The sequence below is a fragment of the Myotis lucifugus genome, unplaced genomic scaffold (assembly GCF_000147115.1).
Source record: "Myotis lucifugus unplaced genomic scaffold, Myoluc2.0 scaffold_105, whole genome shotgun sequence".
NCBI classification, from domain to species: domain Eukaryota; kingdom Metazoa; phylum Chordata; class Mammalia; order Chiroptera; family Vespertilionidae; genus Myotis; species Myotis lucifugus.
Genome location: NW_005871153.1, coordinates 3,524,623 through 3,548,522, shown reverse-complemented (window position 1 = coordinate 3,548,522; position 23,900 = coordinate 3,524,623). Strand labels below are relative to the sequence as shown.

At 40.0% G+C, this 23,900-nt stretch overlaps 1 protein-coding gene across 4 annotated transcripts in view; it reads left to right on the top strand.

Moving 5' to 3' along the window:
• The first annotated feature begins 9,676 nt into the window (after positions 1-9,676).
• Positions 9,677-23,900, top strand: part of SEC22A (SEC22 homolog A, vesicle trafficking protein) — a 50,005-nt gene continuing 35,781 nt past the window's right edge. For 2 of the 4 annotated variants that reach the window (XM_023757349.1, XM_006092849.3), the window contains exons 1-2: positions 9,677-9,728; positions 17,604-17,804. In XM_023757349.1, coding sequence (XP_023613117.1) covers positions 17,623-17,804 — 182 coding nt within the window. In that variant the 5' untranslated portion in view covers positions 9,677-9,728; positions 17,604-17,622. Of the gene's footprint in view, positions 9,729-9,783; positions 10,020-13,681; positions 13,703-17,603; positions 17,805-23,900 lie in introns of those variants that run through there. The other 2 variants (XM_014459278.2, XM_023757348.1) reach the window with 2 other exon arrangements.

Sequence of the window (23,900 nt, the reverse complement as noted above, 5' to 3'; positions counted from 1 at the left end):
CTACTCACACATGCATCCAAAACAATAGTGTTGTTTTGCATGTTATACACTTTACACACATAATATCATGCTCTTAGTATCCTTTTGTAACTTACCTTTTTAATTTAATTTTTTTGGAGATTTCTTTTGGTGTTAATGTGTGTGGCTCTAATTCATTCACATTCTGCTGCTGATTAGTGGAATGTGAGTGAATCCGTTTTGTTGTGTGACTAAACTTTATTTTTATTCTGACAAACAATGCTGACTGTGGACATTCCTGAGCACATCCTCTTCTGTACGCCTGAGGGAAGTGTAGCTGCAGGTGCTCCCTCCCTGGCTTTCCTTGCATATCCTGCTTCAGCTCACCTTCCCATCTCTTGTTGCCACCTGGGCAAATACTCTGAGGAGGACACGCTCTCTGCTTGACCTTGAGGCTGAGTGTGTGAAAGGGGTGCTCCCTCTGGTGCCCCCTGGCTTCCGCCGTTCCTCTGATGTGCACTGTCTAACTCTGGCACCCAGGCTCTTACCCCACGCCCTCTGGACTAGCAGTTAGCAGCCCCTGTGTGTGAGTCCTCTGGAACACTGGACTATATCAGCCTGTGGGCGTTGTAGCCATCTCAGCTCTGACCTCTTCACATCCACGGTCTCCCTTCTCTCACTGCACCCTAACTTCACACTCCATTTACTCCCTTTACCTGTCACGCCTTTTCTCTGCCACCACTCTGACATTGCTCCTCTACCTTGACTTACCTTTTCCCGTTCCTACCAATGCCCTTACTTCCTTTGCCTCAAATTCTCCTTGCCACTGGGCTCACCAGGATCTTCTTTACAACTAGACCACTTCCCCCAATTTTCTTCTTTCCCCACTCAATCAACACAGGCATCTGTCACCAGAGCTCCTCTTGCCATCAGTCCCAATCACTCTCTTTCTTTCCTTTCTACTGGGTTTACAGTTACATCACCCCTTTCATTACTAATATTATTCATTTGTGCTTTTTCTTGCTCTTTGATCAGGACTGCAAGAGGTTTGCTATTTTTTTATTAATCTTTCAAAGAATGTGTTTTGGTTTTGATAACCATCGTTTGTTTTTATTCTCATAATTTCTGGTTTTATCTTCACTATTCTATTTTTTAATTCATTCTATTACTCATTTATTTTAACTTCTTGGATAAAACACTTTGCTCATTAATTTACCACCTTTCTTGTTTTCTAACATAAGCAGTCATAAGGATATAGTTATTATTCTAGTTCTATTAGACTGTATCACTCAAGTTTTCATATGTAGTACATAGTTTCATTGTACAATATTTTTTATTTTTTAAATGGTCATTGTACAATTTTAATGGTCATAATTTCCATTGTAATTTTTTCTTTAACCCATGGATTATTTATAAGGATGCCTTGTTATTTCAAAACATATGAGAATAGCTATAATTGTATTATTATTATTACTAATTTTATTTTTTAAAACATGGGCAATCATGTAGTCTAAATTATACCATTATCATTCGTCACAAAGTTCACAATTCAATTTTAGTAAATACTTACATCTGTTCTTCAGTTTTTCCTCCAAAAGAGTTCTTGGTTGCCAGAAATGAGAAAATGTTTCAAAATAGAATATGTATAATTGAATGATCTGAGGTTTCAGCTTTGGCTCATTCTCCCCATGTCTTCCCAACCATTTTGGATACTAATGAAGAGTATTGGAGCACACCCTTAGCTTGCTTTGTGATTCAGTTCACCAACTGCAAACAGATTACAGACAAATAAAAGTTTTCAAATTAGCATTTCCTCTCTGGCACTTGCAGGTATCAGTGACAGTTGTCTTTGGATAGAGGTTATGGAGATTTGTGATTGTGCCGAAGCATATAGGTTCAGAATCAGTACTTATTATTGCTGGTGTTAAAGTATGACAAGTAATATCCTGGTGAATTTATATATTCCCAGTATTTAAACCCTGAGCTAAGCTGGAATCTGAAGACAAGGTCAGGAAAGTCACTCTGTAAAATGGAATCTAAAAAGATTTAATATACAAGGGAAGGGAGTTTTTCAACATACCCTATTTTGTGGTTTTGAGTGCTCTTTTCTGTGAGCCCAAGACGTTACAGCCCTAATTCATATAGACTGCAAAGTTAATCTAGTAGTAGTAATCCATCACTATCTATATTAGTCAGGGTTGTACAGAGATACAGAACCGATAGGATGTGTGTGTGGAGAGAGGGAGAGGGAGAGGGGGAGGGAGAGGGAGAGGGAGATTTTATGTAAGAGAGGGAGATTTTATGTAATTGGCTCATGGGATGATAGAGGCTGGCAAGTCCAAAATTGCTGGGTGGGCCAGCAGGCTGGAGACCCAGCCAAGAGCCAGTGCTGCAGTTCAGTTTAAGTCTGGAGGCTATCTTCTGGCAGAATTCCTTTTTGCTCAGGGGAGTTCAGTTTTTTTCTATTTAGACCTTCTACTGATTGGACAAGGCCCACCCACATTATGGAGGACGATCTGCTTTCCTCAGAGTCAACAGGTTTAAATGTAAATCTCATCTAGAAACATATACAATAATGTTTGATCAACCAGGAAACATTGTGGCCCAGCCAACTTAACCCATAACGTTAACCATCACACTGCCCAAGTTGGATAGGGGCTGCATTGGGCAGCTGCTAGTATTTTAGTCCCTGGAAGACAAGGTGCCCCAAAAAAGTGGCTTGACTTTTAGTCCTAATTGTTTTTCTTCTTAGTTTTGTGACCTTGAGCTGTTTAGTTAACCTCTTAGAGCTTCAGATTCTTTTATCTATACTCATAAAAGGGTAATATGCTAATTAGACCAGATTGACTGGACGTCTTCCGGAAATCTGACGTCCTTCTGGATAAAGCCTGGGCCCAGCCTGGGGGAAGCCGCCTTGGAGGCAGGGAAGCTGCCTGAGGTCCCAGGTGCCTGCTTGGACGAAGCCAGCCTGGGTCCCGGGTGCCTGCGGCTGGACAGAGGGAGGGAAGCCTGGGACCCAGGTGCGGGGGCCGAGGCAGAGGCCATTAGGGGCGATCATGCAGGCAGGCAGGTGAGCGGTTAGGAGCCAGCGGTCCGGGATTGCGAGAGGGATGTCCTGGATTGCATGACCTTGCAGCTCCATGCACATGGCCTCTGACCAACTCACTCTTTGTGTTTTTTAGGTCAAATTCAAAGAATCCAACTGGTTGCTGGCCAGCTCCTTTGGTCAGATGGTCCAATCAGCTGTGGCTAAGTGGGAATTGATCATGTAATTTGATAAATTAATCCTTGCAGGAATCTGAGTCAAAAATTTAAACTGAAAGGGTCAGTTGGGTGCGCCAAGAAAAGTAACCTACAACTTAGTTGCTGATATGGTTGTGTAGCTGGTCAGTCAATGCACCTCAAAGTGCAGTGCTTGCCCTCTGCTCCTGCATCCCCAGCCCACTGTTTGCCTTTAAATCACAGCTAACCTCCAGACTTTCATAGGCTGGTTTCTCCCAAGTGAGAGAAGTCAAGTTTTCTGAGGCTTAGTCCTATGAAATAATAATTATAATACTTAAGGTACAAAGCTTTTAGAAAAACTAATTGAGATGAGTGCAAAGTAATTAGCACATAACAAGTAAATGGTAATAGTTATTTTTTATCAGTGCTAACAGCAACATGTCCACCAGGAAGTGGTTAAAGAGGAGGTATTTCTACCACAAAGTCAACTCCTTATTTCTGAAATAGGCTTTTCTCTCCACTCCATTTTATTCTACAAGGTCACTGCCATACGGGGTGGCAAAAAAATGATGGATGTATTTATAGCAGTTAGGGAAACTCTATTTTGGATTTGGAGAACTTCCCCCACCTAAAACCTTCTCCTATAATAAAAATTTAAAGTTCTTTCCTTGCAGCTTACCTTCCCCACCCCCACCCCCAAACCACAGCAGTAATGTCACATTGAGGGTTCTCTCTCTGAGCAAGCACTGCTGTACTAAAACATATTTCTTACTAAATTTTGACTGAGGAGAAAATTATTTCTAAGTCATGCTTTCTCTTTAGCCAAGAAGAATACAGTAATTAAAACATTATTTGTAAACAGGAACAAGGAATAATTTATAGCTGATGTATGATCATTTTATTCTTTCATGACTTACATTTTTATGTGTTTGGATAAAACCTATGAATACTAACTAGCTCTTTATATTCCAGTAAATGAGACTGGTTGGGAGTGAATTGGAGAAGGAAAGTGTGGGGCACATAATTGAAAAATAAGATGGAACGATGGATTTGAGATGTCTGCCTGCCACTGAATCATTTTGTGACTCTAACCAAGTACAACACTTCGTGCTCTGATTCTCCACCTGGAAGATTATGATAATATGACTGCCTGGGAAGTATGGCAAACATTCTAAACAGGAGTCTGGGAAATTAGAATCCTTGTTAAACCTGCAACATTTTATCCTTGGTTAATAGAGTTTGTAATATTTGAAGAGCTTTTTTTAATTATAGGGTTTCACCAAATTAATAGTACTCACACACTGTCTAGCTAAAGAGACAGATGAATGAGCTGTTTACAAAAGCTGAAACACATTTGGTCAAGAAACATATAAAAACAATTATCCTCCTCACTAATAATAGAAAAACTGCAAACTAAACAATGAAGTAACATTTTTTTTCCACTTTTCAAGTTGGAAAAAAATGTAAATAGTCTAATTATACAAGTCCAACTTTGGTGATAGTACGGAAAAATGCACACATTATTGGTGAGAACATAAGTTAGTATAGGATTTTCTCCTCCTCTTCTCTCTCCCTGGTCCCCAGGAGGGTAAAGATGATTCCAGCCTGGGAGTTGACACCCACAGCAGTCGCTACCATCTGTCTAGAAGCTTCCATGACATGGGTATGAGAAGATGGGGGGAGGGTTGTTTTGTTTACACCTATCCATGCTTTGGTGTGAAACACAAAGTTAGAAAGAAAGAAAAAACAGTCCCTCTTCATTTCTCCCCCATGGGTAATAATGTGTTCAGCAGATAGTAGGAAAAGGTCAAGATCTGGGCCTATTTAAAATAGACCAAGAAAACTGGGGAGGTAAGGAGAAAACTGTGTTTAACTGCTTTAGGGTAAGTCTCCTTCCCCACAACTCACTCTCAACCAGCAGAGCCTTTTCAAGACCCCTACAGCACTTGCTTCATAGATAACTCTCTTTTAGGTTACCTGATATCCATGTATTCAACCCACTAATACAGTGTTGGCCCAGTTGAATCCAGAAGGAAATGGGACAATGGGACAGGGACAGAAGAGAGAGCAGGGTATGGATCAGGTCTCTGTGGCTTGGCTGTCTGGGGGTAGGCATAATGAAAACAGGGGTGGCCACAAGCCATACCTGAGAGCAACATGAGGTCTCTTTCCATGGACTTCTTGACATGGTCCGATTCCCCAGTTAGAGCACGCTCATCAATCTTGAGATCATTCTCCTGGATCAGGATTCCATCTGCAGGCAGCAGATCACCTAGTGCAGTGGTCGGCAAACTCATTAGTCAACAGAGCTAAATATCAACAGTACAACGATTGAAATTTCTTTTGAGAGCCAAATTTTTTAAACTTAAACTATATAGGTAGGTACATTGTTATTAACTCAATTAGGGTACTCCTAAGGCTTAGGAAGAGCCACACTCAAGGGGCCAAAGAGCCGCATGTGGCTCGCGAGCCGCAGTTTGCCGACCACGGACCTAGTGCACAGAGAGGAATGGGCAGCATGGAAAGAGGGGAGGTGAGAGCCTTGGGAGGGTGGGACCATCCAACCCATCTTAGGGCTGCCCCCATGGCTCTACCTATAGGGCAATGGTCCAAGTATCTGGAAAGCCTTTGAAGGACAACTTCAGCTCTAACACCTGGGACAACACTTCTTTCCAGCTATCATAAATTCAAACAATTACTGATCCCCAAACACCTTCTCATGGCCTGAATATTATATAATTTTAACCCTAAGATACCCAGGGTACAAGTCTGATGATCTTTTTGGAGAGTTCCAGTTACTTCTTTCTTTGAATTTCCTTCCCATAACTTCCTTAAATGCTAATCTAGAAGCCAACACAATTTGGGGTCATATATAGAAGTTTTATTTGGTTCTTTTTACATTTCTATTTCTTTTATTATACTTAGGTTTTCCTTTAAATTCTTTACCACACATATAATAGCTGTGCTTTAAAGTCCTTATCTGCTAATTTCATCATCTTTGTCATTTCTGCATTTACTTCTATTAACTTATTTTTCTCCTGTTTATGGTTTACATTTTCTTGTTTCCACATGTATACTATAGTAATTTTTTATTAAATAGTGGACATTGTGGGCATTACATAGTTTAGTGCCTCGATTTTGTTGTCTTTCTGTAAATATTCTTAAGTTTCATTCAAGCTAGCAGTTAATTTACTTTCAATAAGCTTTTTCAGCTTTGTTTGAGTGAGTCTAGAATAGCCTTCACTCTTGGGCTAGATTAGCTTTATCTCTGTAACCTGAAAAAATTGAAAACATTTATTTGCAAAGAAAAAATGCATCTCTATGTTCATTGCAGCATTATTCACAGTGGCCAAGACATGGACACAACCACAGTGTCTTTTGCTAGGTGACTGGATAAAGAAGATATGGTACACATATACAATAGAATACTAATCAGCCATAAAAAAGATGAAATACTGCCATTTGTGACACATGGATGGATCTTGAGACTATCATGCTAAGTGAAATAAGTCAGTCAGAAAAAGTTCAGAATCATATGATTTCACTCATAAGTGGGATATAAAACTGAAAGCAGCCAATGAACAAACAAGAAAAAAAAAAAAACCTCATAGACACAGACAACAGTATGGTAGTTACCAGAGGGAAAGGGGTTGAGGGGCAGTAATGGGTAAAGGGGGTCAAATATGGTGGTGGAAGAAGATTTGACCCTGGATAGTGGGCACACATTGCAATATACAGATAATGTACCAGAAAATTGTACACTTGAAGCCTATATAATCTTATTAACCCATCTCACCCCAATAAATTTAGTTAAAAATAATATAAACAGACCCACTTTAAAATGGAGTCAGAGCTGTCATCCCAGAGGAATTACCTTGCACATCTTATGTCTCAAACCTTTGGAATGTAAAACGGCAAAATAACCTTTGGATTAGACCTAAAGTAGTATGTGTCCCAAAGAATTGTCTGTAAGGATAACAAGAAAGCAGATATTATGACTACCAAACTGAAAATTTAACTGTGTTAGCTTATTGGCACCCATATAAACGCCTTATTTCTATTGATGTAATTGTTCCCCTTCCTTTTCTCATAAATAACCCTTGCCTTTGTCTTCTAATTGGACCACTGTTTGGGTTTCTGCCTGAAACAGTGCTTTCCTATTCCTCTTTTTAAAAAAATTTAAAATAAATGCTTGATGCCTCTCACTTTGGCCTTTTATTTTTAGGATAACATCTCTAAAGAGTGGCCTTTCTGAGGTCTCTTTACAAAATGCCCAGGTGTTTAATAAGGTTTCTCCATTCCAATTGGTAAAATATTAAATGTTTCCTGACTCTATTCAAGCTCTAGGAGTTGTTCAACCTATAGTTCTCGCAGTAGTGTTATTTAATCAGTTTCATAAAGTCTATCCTTAAACCTACACCGAAGATTCAAGGAGACCTTATGAATATTTCTCTGCCATGCAAACTTAATTGCCTCAATCTCTCTTAATTTCAATTTATTTTCCTCCTCAGTTACCACAAGTACTGTATTCTGCTTGACTTTCTTCTATCCTGTCTTCAGGTAAATACCCCCAGAAAGAAATCTGCGGTAATCTTGGGGTCATTTTATTTGTTTTCCTTCTTTCCAGGATTACAGTCTTACTGTACCTATTGTCCAATGTCTGAAAACATTTACTTCATAAATTTGGTCCAGTTTTCTATCATTTGTGGTAGGAATGTAAGTCTGGTACAGCTACTTATTTATGGCTGAATCACTCATAACATTTTAGAAATGCAACCTTTCTATGGAATAATAAAATGCATAAATGTTAAGTACAGCTTGATGAATTTTCATTAATTGAACACACTGGTGTAATCAACACCCAGATCAAGGAGAACATTAATAGGGCTCCAGAAGCCCTCTAGTGACCCTTTCCAAACATTAATATCACCTAAGGATAAGCAATATCCTGACTTCTATTTCCATATATTATTTTTGTCTGTTTTTTAACATTATATAAGTGGAATCATGTAGTATACAATTTGTGCAACTGACTTTTTTCACTCAATTTTATGATTGTGAGATTCATCCATGTTTTATGCGCAGTTGAAGTTTGTTCATTCTCTGTCCTGTGTACTATTCCACTATGTGAATATTCTAAAACTTATTCATCCTGTGAACATTCTTATATATGTCTTTTGGTGAACATAGGAATACATTTCTGTTGCATATACACCTAGGAGTTGAATTATTGGGTTAACCTACAACCACTACATTTATATAATTAGTCCCGACATTTCTGAATTCCAGACTTACATATCCAAATATGTTTGATATCTCCATTTATAAGCACCTCACATTTAACCTATCCCAACCATTTTCTCTACCTTCTATGTAAATGTCTTCTTAACCCATCTAGTTACTTAAGGAGTCATCCTTAATGCTCCTCTTTTCTTTACGCTCCTCAGCAAACCAATCTATTAGGTCCCTTGGATTCCACCTCTGATTTTGACATGTCTCAAAATTATCCATCTCTTTGTGTCTCTACTGCCATTACCCTAGTTCAAGCCATCATCATCTCTGGCCCGACTAACATAATTGCCTCCAAACTAGCCTTCCAGCCATCCCTCTTGCCCTCTTCCAAACGATTCCCCACAAACAGCCTGAGTGAGCTTTTAAGTATGTAAATCAGATCTCTATTAGCTGCCCAATGACCTTAGGATACATTCCAAAATACAGTCTAAAATTTATAATGTGGCCAATAAGGGCCTACATAGTCTGGCCTTTGCCTCACCTCAGCCCAAACTTGCTTCCTACACCCCAACCACACTGACTTCCTTTCAGTTCCTAGAACACACCAAGTTCCCTCATGCCCTCCAAATCTCACATATAATGTTCCCTTGGCCTTTAACATTCTTAAAGACTATTTCATATGCCTGGAGCTTAAAAGGCACTTCTTCAAAGAGCTTTTTTGATAATCCAGAATTAACCCATCATCGCATCCAGTAATTTTTCTTCATAGTAGTGGTCATAATTTATAATCTTATAATGATTTATGGTTTAACGTTTCTTGCTCCTGTTATACTTTAGACTCCATCCAGTGTTATGTTCACTCCTGTAACTCAGTGCCTAACACGGTGCTTGGTACATGGTAAACAAGTAGTAAGTGCTTGTTTAATCATGCATGGCAGATGCAAAGGCTGGAAGGGGCCGCGTGAGAAACAAACTGCTTCCCGAACCAGGCAGGAGGCAGAAGAGGTTCGTCTTATTTGTGAGGGACAGCATGGACAGTCAGTACTGGAGTTCATCATCTCTTCCTACAGGTGCTTGGGAAACTGCCAATCTCTCCGGGAGGGGGCGGGACTACCTCGGCCCCAGGAGGGGGCGGGTTAGTGTGTCCTTCCCAGAGAACCTGATTGGCTGGGCGTGCTGAGGGAAAGGGGGCGGGGCTCGATCCCGCCGGGAGCCGACCACGTCGGACGCCCGGCTGCCCCGCGCAAAGGCCACGCCCTGTTCCCACAATGCACTGCAGGCCGCGTCATTCGGCGCGGCAGGTCCCAGCTCGACAGGTACGCACTGGCCCCTCCCAGTCTTCGTTTCTTCCCTCTCGGGGTCGCTCAAACCCCTGGCCGGCCGCTCCCCTCCATTTCCCCGCCTCCCCGCACGGCCCTGGCCTTGCCTGCGTATCTACAGACCTGTTCCAGGGCCGGAACCCAGCCCGTGCCGTGGGGGCGGGAGCCGGGTGTGGTTGGAACCACGGAGCACGGGAGGAGCGGGATTGCGGGGACTTCGTCCCCTTCGACTTGCGGGGTCTTTGGTGCCGCGTGGGCGGCGGTTGCCCCCGGGCTGACCTTCCGTGGGTACGGTATAGCCGGGGCCGGGGTCCGACGGGGAGGGACAGTCGCCCTGGGATGTCAGCGGCGGAGGGCATTCCCTGGCGCCCAGGTGTCGGAAACCCCGGGATCCATCCAGGCTGCTTAGATGCCCCCGAGAGTTTGACGTGGCGTTTTCCATTCCTTTTAGGCAGGGTGGGATTCGAATCGGGGGCTAAATTTGCGTTTTCTGGGGATTGAATGAGCACTGAGCCCGGAGATTTGCCCGCGCTGGCCCTCAGAAACCTCATCGGGCCTTGTTATTGGCATTTTGGGAACGATGTGCATAGAGACCTGAGCAGTTGGCTGGACAGATGGAAAAGGGCCGCAAAATAAAAGACTGAGCCGCAGCCGGCTTGGCTCTCTCTGCCAGTGAGAGCAGCGTTGGGCTTTTCTGGTGCGCCGGAGTTCATCGGGGGTCGTCCATCGGGGGTGGTTGGCTGCTGGAGAACCAGTCCTTTCTGTGCCTGTTGAGCCGAGGCAAAGCACAGGCCCGAGGAGTCAGCCGCTGGACTGGAGATGCTGGGATCCCAGCTCACAGGTGGACCAGCCACTGTTAAAACTCCCTGAATGACGTTACTGGCATTTGCTCATGTGCTGACATTATAAGGCAGTGGTTCTCAACCTTGGCTGCACATTAGAATCACCTGGGAATCTTTTTAAAATCCTGATTTCTGGGCGGATTTTAAAAAGATTCCCAGGTGATTCTAATGTGCAGCCAAGGTTGAGAACCACTGTTATAAGGGATTAGGCAGTATCTTGAACAGTACCTATGAGGTACTGGTTTATGAGGGCTGTAGTTCAGTAATTGAATCTGACATCTGTGACCATACCCTAAGTTAATGGGACATCTGGACATTTCCTGTGTTGAGAACCCAGGGTCTCAGTTTAGTGCTTCTTTTGGTGTATGATTTTTAAAAATCTAGGTATATTTTATATTGGTGTATGAAAGACGCCCAGCTCTCTTATCAAAGCAGGGGTGGTGGTGCCTGTGACCTTCCTCTCCATGTAGTTGAATAAGAAGCTTGGATATGTTGAGAGGCAATGCCTCAGAGGGTGGTTAGAGTTGGGCCTGAGTTTAAATCGATCACTTGCTAGTTTGGGGACTGAATGCATTAACCTTTCTGAGCTTGAATTTCCTCAAAGGTAAAATGGATCTGATAATACCTACCTCACAGGCTATTGGAAGACTTCCATGAGGTGATGTGTATAAAATACCTGGTAACTCGAGGGTAGTCAGTTAATAACAATAATAATAATAATAGCCAACGCTTAATAATGCACTTTAAGTCTGCAAGGCAGTGCTTCAGGTTCTTTACATGTTCCTGTAAGGTAGATACTATTAGTTTCTTTAAAATAATTCTATGAGATATATACTGTTAGTAACCACACTTTATAGGTGAGGAAATTGGGTATAGAAGGCACAGTTAGTACATGGTTGAGCCAGTTTTGGAATCCAGGCAATCTAGTTCCAGAGTTCATACTGTTAATTACTATACAGCCTCTTAAAGAAAACGTAAGCTGGTCTTTTATTATTATTTCAAAATGAGTAGCTAGGTAGTTTCTGTATCACTGGGTTCTTGCCCCTTGTTGGTTTTAGGTGACTGGTGTAGCACAGTGATGTAGAGATAGAAGAAACTTAGGTTTAAGCACCAGTTCTGCTATATAGTAGCAGAGTGACATTGAGAAAGGGAGCCTTCATTTCCTCATCTTTAAAATGAAGGCTATCCCTACTCACTGTAAACTATGAGGTGCTACACAAATGTTCGGGATTGACACGTTTGTGCTTGTATTTGGGGCCCTGTTCCTAGATGTGGTGTTAATCTACTCTGGAGCCTGAGGTCTTAAACATACTGTTCAGCGCAAGCTCCTGTAATAGGAGTATCAAAGGCTGCTGGAGAGGTTGGGGGTGGGACAAGTTGCAAAATAAATTCTGCTTATCCTTGGTAACCTTAACATTTTTCTTCTCTAAACTGTTTCCCAAGTGTCTTCCTGTTAATGTATGGCTGTATAAAGAACTTCCCTTTTCACTTAATCTTGCTCCCACCCTGTGCATCACAGTTAGTATAGCTTCCTTTCCAAATAAACCCCTCTCCCAATTCTCACAGATCTGTTAGCACTTTTACTGAAAATAATATGTACCACGGTAGTGTTTACCAAATTCTGGTACCATCAGATATGCAAGATAATTTGAGTAGTAGGCAGGTGAACATTAAAAAAATAATAATTCTTCAAAATTTTCACACACTCATATTTGAAACCCCAAAAGTTCTTTATTTTAATTTATTAAGTTGGGAGAAAATCCTGGCACATTAACACTGATTTCACAGATACTATTGCTAAGGGTAGGGCAAAAAATAAATCAATTGAAAGACATATTAGGTAGATAAATAGTACAGGTGGGATATAGATATGGTAAGAATTCTGAAAATGGTACTTGGATGACTGAAGTTTGGGAAATAATGAACTAAAATAAAATATGAGCAATTAGCCCTAACTGGTTTGGCTCAGTAGATAGAGCTTTGGCCTGCGGACTAAAAGGTCCCAGGTTTGATTCCGGTCAAGGGCATGTACCTTGGTTTCGGGCACATCCCAGTAGGTGTGCAGGAGGCAGCTGATCGATGATTCTCTCTCATCAATGCTTCTAACTCTCTATCCCTCTCCCTTCCTCTCTATAAAATATCAATAAAATATATTTTTAAAACATGATTAACCCAATATAAATGTTTTTATCGTAAAGGAGGCATATATGAAAGCATCTTGCTAGAAAATAGATATAAAGTATACTTACACATTGGGTTTTATTTATTACTTTTGAGAGGTTGCCTTCCTGGTACCTAGGGCCCACGGTCATTACCCCAGAAGGTTCTGAGGAAGAGAGGTCAGCATCTTGTTATCTTGGATCTAAAAGGTTGCTAACCACTGCTAGAGTAGTTTGGCATTGTGGGACTTTTTTTTCCTCAGCCTTTACATAAATATTTACCTAGACCTACCTTGGGCTTTTTCCTCTACAATTTCCATTGGGGAGAGAATATATAGTTCAGTACTCAGATTCTCTGTGACTTTTCTGCTGCTGTCTAAGGCATATGCAGTATTTTTCCAGTGTAAAAGATGAGGGAAAATGGACCAGGGGCCTAAAAATGTATCTATGGCCCTTGTAGAACTACCATTGCTCCTAAATTTTCCCATGCAAGTGTTTTAACCTCTTGCTTTCCCCAATTCCCACTGGGCCTTCCTTGGTTTTCCCAACCACCACCTTGCCTACACTCTTCGGGTACTCTAATTCTAGGTTGGCCTTGATGTGAACAGATTCCTCTTTCTGCTAGCACAGTCCAGATTATATGAGAGTGATTTTTCCCCCCAAGGAAGTGCATTAAGAATCCATGCTAAAAAGAAAGGGGGGGGGGCAGGGAATGTTAATATTGAGTTGATAGAGGAGAGATTGCTTATTCTAAGATTATGGAAGTCTGTCTGCAAGTTAGTCAAGCCTGGCATTGCTCATTGGACAATCATCCCAGTTTCTTTTCCTAGTTAACTGGTTTGGATGGTAGGTCAAATGACTGAAGAAGAAACGTTTCTGTCTCAGAAAAATCTGATCTACTGATAATTCTCTGACAACCTCTTAAGAATTTTGACAGGGAATATCACTGCTGTATTGTATTAGCCTAAAGGTGTGTATAAGGAATATCTGAAACGCAAATTGTCTAGCTAGTTTTACAGTTAGTAAAGTGGTAGTCAATGCATCTTGCATTGTGTTTGCTCTTTTAATCTGAATTTCTTTAATTCTGGATTGATGCCTCTTTTTTAAAAAATATATTTTTATTGATTTCAGAGAGAAAGGGAAAGGGAGAAAGAGATACAGAAACATCAATGATGAGAGAGAATCATCAATTGGCTGCCTCCTGCACACCCTACACTGGGGATCGAGCCTGCAACCTGGGCATACTCCCTGACTAGGAATTGAACTGTGACCTTCTGGTTCATATTGATGCTCAACCACTGAGCCACACCGGCCAGGTTGGATTGTTGCTTCTTGATGGTAGGAACTATGTATTCCTAATGTCTGGCATAGTCCCGGGCATACAGTATGGACTGTTAAAAAATAAAACTTGAAGATATAATTGGCTTTATTAAGTTAGTCATGAATACAGCTGCATACTGTCTAGCAACTAGTAGAGTGCTCTGAAGGGTTGTACAAAATGGAATGTTTTTAGAGGCAGAAGGAGGGTTGGGACTAAGAAGTTAAGAGTGGATTATGTTAGTCGAGGACAGGCAGGGGGGCTCTTACCTGGCAGAACAACCTCACTTATGTGGATCAGGAAATTCCAGACTGATTGGTTTAAAATTACACTCCTGGGAGATTCTGAAACTAAAATCAGGGTGGGTATTTAATCTAGCTTTTGGTATCATGGGCTTTTAGCACAAGTGAGCACTTATGGGCCTGTGGCTTTTCTTTTTAACAGTACTCAATAAATGTTCGTGAGTGAACGGACCTTACAGGTTGTTATTCTTTCCTCAGTATATGTTTTAGGAAGTATGAATCTTATCTTTTTGTCTTTTAAGTCATGAAGAAAGGAATAACTTTAAAGATTACATGAAAGTTGTCACCCTGTAATAAAGATAATTTCTAATATTTCTGTTGGGAACCTAAAAAGGTCAGGCATGAAAGAATACAGTTTATTTTTAAAAATATATATATATTTTATTGATTTTTTTTTTTTTTACAGAGAGGAAGGGAGAGGGATAGAGAGTTAGAAACATCGATGAGAGAGAAACATCAATCAGCTTCCTCCTGCACACTCCCTACTGGGGATGTGCCCGCAACCAAGGTACATGCCCTTGACCGGAATCGAACCTGGGACCCTTCAGTCCACAGGCCGACGCTCTATCCACTGAACCAAACCGGTTACTGGTTAGGGCAGAATACAGTTTACTTTTATTTTATTTATTTTTCTTAAAAATTTTTAAATTGATATTTAGAGAGGTGAAGGGGGTGGGGGGCGGGGGGAGAGAGAGAGAGAGAGAAAGAAAGAGAAACAATCGGAGAGTTGCCTCCATCAAATGCCCCAACCACGCCCCGAACCTGCAACCTGGGTATGTGCTCTGACCGAGAATCAAACTCACCACCTTTTGGTGTACAGGACTACGCTCCAAAGAACCAAGCCATATTGGCCATTGCCAGTCTACTTTTAAATACTGAGTATATGGGTGTTTGGAAACTATCATTACAACCCTTTCCTCGTGTTATCGGAGTAGTCCTTGTGTTGCAGTATATTTCTGTAAAGATAAAAGTTTTACATTTAAATAATAAATGTTTAAGAGTATGAAATGACATTTTCCTGCTTTCTTAAGCTAAATGTTGCAACTGTGGTTTAATTAAATAAAACATGGTAACACTTTTTAAAAGGGATTATAATATAGCTTTTATCCCTTGAGAAATCGCAGTTTTCTCTTGCTACTGCTTTTAGAAAAGAAATTAGTTGAATAGGGACAAAAATGATTTTATCCACCTGGTCGGTGTGGCTCAGTGGTTGAGTACTGACCTATGAACCAGGAGGTCACAGTTGATTCCTGGTCAGGGCACATGCCTGGGTTGCAGGCTCGACCTACAGTAGGGAGCGTGCAGGAGGCAGCCGATCAATGATTCTCGCCATTGATGTTTCTGTCTCTCTCTCTCCCTTTCCCTTCCTCTCTGAAATCAATAAAAAAAAATTTTTTTAAATTTTTTTATCCAAATCATTTATGTCATGTTGGAACTTTAAAGAATCCATTATGGTAAAGGCTAATTTAATTCCTGCTGGGTTTTTTCCCTTTTAAGTAAATTATAGAGGAGAAAAATATAAAGGGTAATGACATATTAATACCTAGCTATTCCTGTCATTTCCTCATGAAAACAGGAAAAGGGGGGAGTAAGTATAATGCATTAGCATTATTATTTGGGTTAATGTTTATTGTCAATCAGTTACCATTGTCAATGGGCAGTCAGATTTTGACTTCACACAGCAATAAAAATTAGGGATTCCTGATTTCCAAACTCAGTACCAGTTGGTTTTCTATACCATTTTCGATATATTACTAACTCAATTTTTCATTTTGGAATGAGATAAAATTGACCCACCTGAACTGGGTGGGTAAAGACTAAATTACTCTCTGAGATATAATGTCATGAAATTGTTACCAGATTTTTTCAGTTTCCAGTTGCCCCGACTACTGGTGAAAGAGAAGCATTCAGTGGGGTAGTGCTCTGATGGCCTAACAGAAAACAGTTATCACTTAATTTCACACTGTCAACATGTTTAATTCAATGTTTTTCAAAGTATGATCTTTAGACAATAGCATAGTAATTACCTGGGGAACTTGTTAAAAATGGGAAGATTCTCAAGTCCCATTCCGCAATGGATCAGAATATTTTGGAGGTTGGCCCAGAAATCAACATTTCTAACCAAACTACCAGTGATTTTTTATATAAGCTAAAATTTGAGAACTGCGTATTTTTTCAAATCAAAGTTTGACTATTTACTTGATTTCTTTCAAACCCACGCCTATGTAGACCTTTTATTTATTTTTATAAGGCATGATCAGAATGTAATAAGAGAGGCTATTATGATTTACATTCTGGTAAAAAGATTGAAGATAGTATTAAAACCATTAATTCCTTTAGCTTTGAGATTTACTGTAAATAATATTTTTTTCTGGGTATAAAAGTAAGATGTGCCCATTGTGAAATATGAAAATTTAGGAAATTATAAAATGATAACCATCATACTGTTTCCTGGAGATAAGCATTATTCTAATTTTGATATGTTTCCTTCCTGTATCTGTTTCTCCATTTATCTTTCCCTTCTTTCTTTTCTTTGTCTCTATAGAAAACATTTGGTGCTTTCATCATGCCTTTTTTTCTACCTAACAGAGAGCAATTTACCACATTATTAAACTATTTTTCACAAACATAACCTTTAGTATCTGCAATATATTCTGTCATATGAGTGTATCTTAATTTATTTAACTATCCCCCTGTTATTGGATGTTCATGTTGTTTCAGTTATTGCTGTGAAAGGATGCCTTTCTGTTTAAAATTTTGTCTGACTCCAATTACTTTCCTTAGGATAGGGTTATATGGTATTTAAATTTTTTGTGGTCAAAGGGCATAAATATTATTTTTTTAAACATATTTTATTGATTTTTCACAGAGAGGAAGGGAGAGGAATAGAGAGTTAGAAACATCAATCAGCTGCCTCCTGCGCACCTCCTACTGGGGATGTGCCCGCAACCAAGGTACATGCCCTTGACTGGAATCGAACCTGGGACCTTTCAGTCCGCAGGCCGACGCTCTATCCACTGAGCCAAACCAGTTAGGGCGGCATAAATATTAAACTCTGTTAAATATTGTCCAATACTTATGAAAATGCCAGAAAGAAACAGGTATTTTTTTTTAAACTAATTTGTTAAGGAAAGCATACTCATCGTTTTAATTAGTATATCTTTGATTATTAATGTGTTGAACATTTTTACACTGTTTATCAGCTTTGGCTTTAATTTTTTATCTAACCCAAAATTTTCGTTTTGTTTTAGGTCTTCTCTGTCGCTTGAAATGTCTATGATTTTATCTGCCTCAGTTATTCGTGTTAGAGATGGACTGCCGCTTTCTGCTTCTACTGACAATGAACAAGGCACAGGCGTGCAGGAGTGCAGAAAGTACTTTAAAATGCTCTCAAGGAAACTTGCTCAGCTTCCCGATAGAAGTACACTGAAAACTGGTCATTATAACATTAAGTAAGACTTTAATTTGCTTCATGAAAATCACTTGCTTAGTGGTTGTCATTTTAATGAAATTTAAGTGGTGAAAATAGAAATTAGTGTTTGTTTAGGAAAACCTGTTTGAGTTAATCATGTGATTCTTAATTTATACTAAATAGTAGGTCCCCTTTTTTATCTGGCTTTAGAAAAATTTATAGTTTTGCAGATCTCAGATGTGCCATCTTATAAGTTGATCACTAGGTATTTACTGGTGTTCTTACATGCCCAGGCAAACTGTAATGGGAAATTTAAAAAAATCTTACGTTATACCTGCTTTCAAAAAACTTAAGTTTACATTCTAGTCAAAGGGGATAGTATTCATCGCTATTCATTATATCTAAAGAAAGTAAAACTGATAGGATGGAGAGTGACTTTGTGGTAGTCAAGGGTCTCTCTGAGAACAGAGACCTAAAAGATGAAAAAGAAAGCAGTCATATAAAGGATGCTATGGATGAAGAGCAAGGCAGAGATAACAGCCAGTGCAGAAGGCCATCAGTACAGATCAAGATGAACCAGAGATGCTGAAGCAATATGGGCAATTAATAGAGTGGCAGAAAGTGAGACCAGAAAGGTAGGAATGGGATAGATAATGTAGGGCCTTCTAGGTTATGTGAGGGAGTCTGAATTGAATAATACAATAGGAAGCCATTGAAGAGTATTAAGATGGAGAGTTATATAATCTGATTTTAGCTTTGAGTACCGTAGATCATCGGGGCTACTCTGTGAAGAATGGGCTCTAAGGGAGAAAGAGAGGAAGCAGAGAAATCATTTAGGAGACTCAGGCAGCAGTGATTTTTATAACTTAAACTAGGGTGATGATAATGAGAAGTGGTGGGATTGTGGCTGTATTTTGGGAGTAGCACCAACAAATCTTCCTTATGGATTAAAGTGGGATGCGAGAAAAATAATTAAGAGTCCTCTAGATTTTTGTCCCGAGGATCTGGATAGATAAAGGGGATGAAGTGAGCAGGACTGGAAGATAAGTGTTTTAAGTGATAAAAATCAAGAGGTCTGTTTGGACATGGTAAGTCTGAGATGCCTGTTAGACATCCAAGAGGCACTGTCAGTCAGGTAGGTAGCTGGATGTGTAAGTCTGAAGTTTAGTGAAGAAGGACAAGTATGGAGATTTAGATTTGGAACTCAGCTTACGGTTTGTAATTAAAACCATGGGAATAGATAAGGCCACTTGGAGAGCATACACATGAAACAATTAGAACACAGTTAACTCCTGAGCAGTTTGATACTGATTGTGCATACTGTCAGAAATCAGATAAGGGCAAGGTCTGTATGGGATATAATAGAGAGAGGGCTTCATTATTGAGAAAAGACATGAACCATGTCCTAAAGAATTAGTAAGATTTGGCTAAGGCAGAGAAGGGAATCCAGTACAGGGAGGAGAGGCAGAATAAAGAATGTGACTTAGCATGGTGGTCACATTAATCTGCTTGTCCCAGTGAAGTGAGTGGTGATTTAGGGATAGTTGTGGGAAATGTGAGATAATTAGTGTGACGCCAGACCCTGGATTCCCCTGAAAGTTTTGATTGACAGGTGTCTCTTTGATGTAATAGGTCAGTGATGGCGAACCTATGACACGCGTGTCAGAGGTGACATGCGAACTCATTTTTTTGGTTGATTTTTCTTTGTTAAATGACATTTAAATATATAAAATAAATATCAAAAATATAAGTCTTTGTTTTACTATGGTTGTAAATATCAAAAAATTTCTATATGTGACACGGCACTAGAGTTAAGTTAGGGTTTTTCCAAATGCTGACACGCCGAGCTCAAAAGGTTCGCCATCACTGTAATAGGTCATAGGAAGCTGTTACTACAGGTTTGAGGGAAGTGACTTGATAAAAAAACAAAAACAGTGCTGACACAGTGGAATGTAGGGTGAAATGGAAAGTCTTAGAGAAGAGAGGCTAACTTCTAATTAGGGCCTGAAATAGTTAAATACAAATGTAAATGCAAAAGAAAATGCCAGCCATAAAGACACATCAAAAAAAGAAACGGCTAAGTCTTATAAAATGGAATCCCAGAGATGAGGAGAAGGAAGAAACAAAGATGACTGAAACCTTGGAATTGGACAAAATGAGGTCTTTGGAAAGGGTTGCTTATGGGCCAGAGGAGGGTGGGTGGTGAGGAAGGAGAGCAAGATAATGAAGCTCCATTTTGAGGTGGGATAGAAATTTTAGAATCATTCACATAGAACAGTGGTTCCCAAACTTATTTGGCCTACCGCCCCCTTTCCAGAAAAAATATTACTCAGCGCCCCCTGGAAATTAATTTTTTTAAAATTTTAATAGCAATTAAACAGAAAGATATATGTATGAATGTTTCTACCTTTTTCGCAAAATATAGTAAAGAAAGGTGTAAATTAGAAACATTGAAGTTTGAAATTATGAAACTATTTATTGAACTCAGAATAGAAAGGTAATACAAAAAAAGTTAAAACAAATGCACCTGTGGCCATCACCGCCCCCCTGGATCGCTGCAGCGCCCACCAGGGGGTGGTAGCGCCCACTTTGGGAATCACTGACATAGAAGTTGAAACTGAGAGTGGAAGCACCCTGAGTTTCTGAGAGGCCCAGGACAGACCCTTAGAGAATGTCGATAATTGTTTGGATGACCTGAGTAATGGTAAGCTGCTATTTTTAACTAGAGGCCCGGTACGTGAAATTTGTGCACTCAGGGGGGTCCCTCAGCCTGGCCTGAACCCTCTCGCAGTCCGGGACCCCTCAGGGGATGTCAGCCTGCCAGTTTAGGCCCAATCCCTGGGGATAGGGCCTAAGCTGGCAGACAGACATCCCTCTTGCAGTCCAGGGCTCTTGCAGTCCGGGACCCCTCACTCCTTACCGCCCGGCTGCAGCAAAGGCGGGAGAGGCTCCCGCCACCGCCGCTGTGCTCACCAGCCCAGCCGTAAGCCTGGCTTCTGGCTGAGCAGCACTCCCCCTGTGGGAGTGCACTGACCACCAGGGGGCAGCTCCTGCATTGAGCATCTGCCCTCTGGTGGTCAGTGCATGACATAGTGACCTGTCGTTACACCCTTCGGTCAATTTGCATATATAGGAATTGGGTTTTCTGAAGGTTTAATTATAAAATGGTAGTGGCGATGGTGAGTATATCTAAAATGATGTCTTAGGCTAATCCTGTTACTTGGAGGAAAAAAATTTAAACATTTTAATATTTTATTTACTAGTCAGAGGCTCTTTGGGTTCCTGGAGTGATTCTGCATTTTAGTTATTGTATAATGCTGTAGACAGATACCAACATTATAGAAGATTGGCATGTATATAGTATATTCTGGCAGACATCCTGGACTTACACACACACACACACACACACACACACACACACTTTTTTTTGCAAATGTTTTCTGTTCCTCTACCTTATTCTCTTAAAAGTAGAGTAGAATGTAGTAACATTTTAAACACCCCTCTAATTCTGTTTAACTGTTGTGAATTCAGTTTACCAAAAATAATAATAATAATAATAATAATAATAATTCAAGAGTACAGGTAAGAAAATCTTGTAAAGAAATAAAATAAAGATAGTAGAATAGTACACTGAAGTAACATTTTCTTTTTTTCCTTTTTTAAATACATTTTATCGATTTTTTACAGAGAGGAAGGGAGAGGGATAGAGAGTTAGAAACATCGATGAGAGAGAAACATCAATTCAGCTGCCTCCTGCACGCCCCTGACTGGGGATGTGCCCGCAACCAAGGTACATGCCCTTGACCGGAATCAAACCTGGGACCCTTCAGTCCGCAGGCCGACGCTCTGTCCACTAAGCCAAACCAGTTAGGGCTGAAGTAACATTTTCGTTTAGAGATACAGACACTTCCTTTGGAGGTATAAATAATTTATTTTTTATTTATAGTCCATTCATTTGTTAGAGAGGGCCACAGATATTGCTTTGAGCTTTCTTATAGCCAAAGCAAAAGGTGATAATGGGTCATTTACAAGATTCACGGTGTCCATTGGATCAAAACATTGTTTTTCAAATTTCTGAGATCTGATGTACATAAAAAGGGACAGTCATAACAAGGAGCTTTTTATGACTTTTCTTGTAACATTTTTTATTTCTCTTAGCATTGTGGTTTCCAACTTTGTATAGAAATTGAGGTACTGTTTGTAGAATACCACAGCAAACAAAATAACTAACTAGATAATTATGTGCTAATTCAGTTGGTACCTCACATTAGATTCTGGTTGAATAGACAGAGGAAGATGATATTTTTGAGAAAAAAATTAGGAGAGTAATATTTAAAATTGAGAAACTTCTTTTAATTTTCTGTCGCTGGAAAAATGATGACTTTATCAGAGTGTAGTGACTGAATACTTCAGTTCAGCTAGCGGAGCATATTCTGTGGAGCATGGCTTGTGCTGGCACTATGCTTGCACACATCCTAGTAGCTGCTCAGTGAGGGATGGTTGTTTTGGGGGTATTGGCTGTGTTCAGAGTGCCATGAAATTAAGTCTTCATTTCTCTCCAAAATTTTTCAACTCGGCTCATTGATTTGGGGCAGGATGTGTGTGCATAATCTAGTTTTGTGATTTCACATTATGAAGTGATATTACAATTCTCTCTGCATAAAATTTTAAGGTATTCATCTGTTTCATAAGTTAAAGGATACTTTCCTTAAATTGTCATAAATATTTAAAATGTAAACATTTGTCACTACTTAGGAAACAACAACGACTAAAGCAATAATTATGAACCACATGAAAACTAAGTTGAATCTTATGAGATCTTAAAATCTTGAGACACTGATATTATGAGAAGACAAATGTCTTTGGGAGGCCAATCATACTTGTGAATATTAGTGCAAGAAATAAACTTTCTTAGTTTTTTCACTGTGAATTCATTTGAAGTCTGATCATGGCTGTGAGCTTCATAGATTCTCTCCTTTCCTAAGGATTCACTTTCTCCATATCTGTCCCCAGACTGCTGCCTGCAGCTGGGAAGGCTATTGTATATTTTAGGCTTACCTGCCTTTTGGTTTTAGTTCCTAGCAGTGCTTTTCTTTCACTATTTGGTGTTATGTTCTGATTACAGGAGTAACAATTTCAACATTATCACAGTACCTCCAATTATCAGGCCCTCTACTTAGGTTGTTATTAAATATCACAACAGCTCTTTGAATGGCTAATAAATAGAGCTCTTTCCCATTGCTGAGGGCAGAAACACAACTTATTCTGGCTTAAGCAAAAACAAGGGTATTGTGAAGGGCTTCTTGGTTGGCTGGAGCCAGGGGCTCAGAGGTTATCAGGAAACTTTCTCTCATTTTTCCAGTCTCTTTCCTTTTGCATATGGGTATTCTCCATGTAGTAGAGAATACTGTACAGGCAGCTCCAGGCTTACTTCATTCCAGCTGAGCAACCCCTCCCCTTCTGTTTCAAGAAAAGGACTTTATTGGTCTTGCTGTGTTGTGGTCCATTTCTGGAGTAACATTGGGGTTAGAGGGTTAAGGTACTCTTAGTTGGATCCTGGATCACATGCCCAACCCTTTGATGGACAGCTTTGCCAAAGTCATAGGGAATAGGTAGTAGGATTGAGATAATTTCCCAGAGGGAAGACGAGAAGGATGCTGGGCAGATAGCCATTATAGTATTACTACACCTGTTTTATATGTAGATGAGGAAACTGAAACTGAGCCATAGGAATATAAAAAAACTTGCTCAAACTCACAAAACTAATAAATAGTATATCTGTACCACAGTCTTTTGTCTTCAGCATTCACATTGTTCTGTGGTAGAAGAGTTGTCTTCCTTTACCTTTAAGCTCTCTTAACAGGGAGCATTCCTAATTCTCCTAATTATTTTCACTTTTTATGGAGATAAAAATTAACCAGGAAAAAGAATTCAGTGAAAACTATCCCTCTTTTTTCTTTTTGGTTGAGAAATAATGAGGAACAGAGTATGTGTAAAGTCTGAGATTGATGAGACAGCATGATCTCATTGGAGACTAGATGTTTGGTGGGAAAGGGGCATGGCAGGAGAATGCAACCCACCAATAGCTACCAAACCACCTGGGGGAAGAAAATAACTTGTGGTTCCTGCTTTCCTG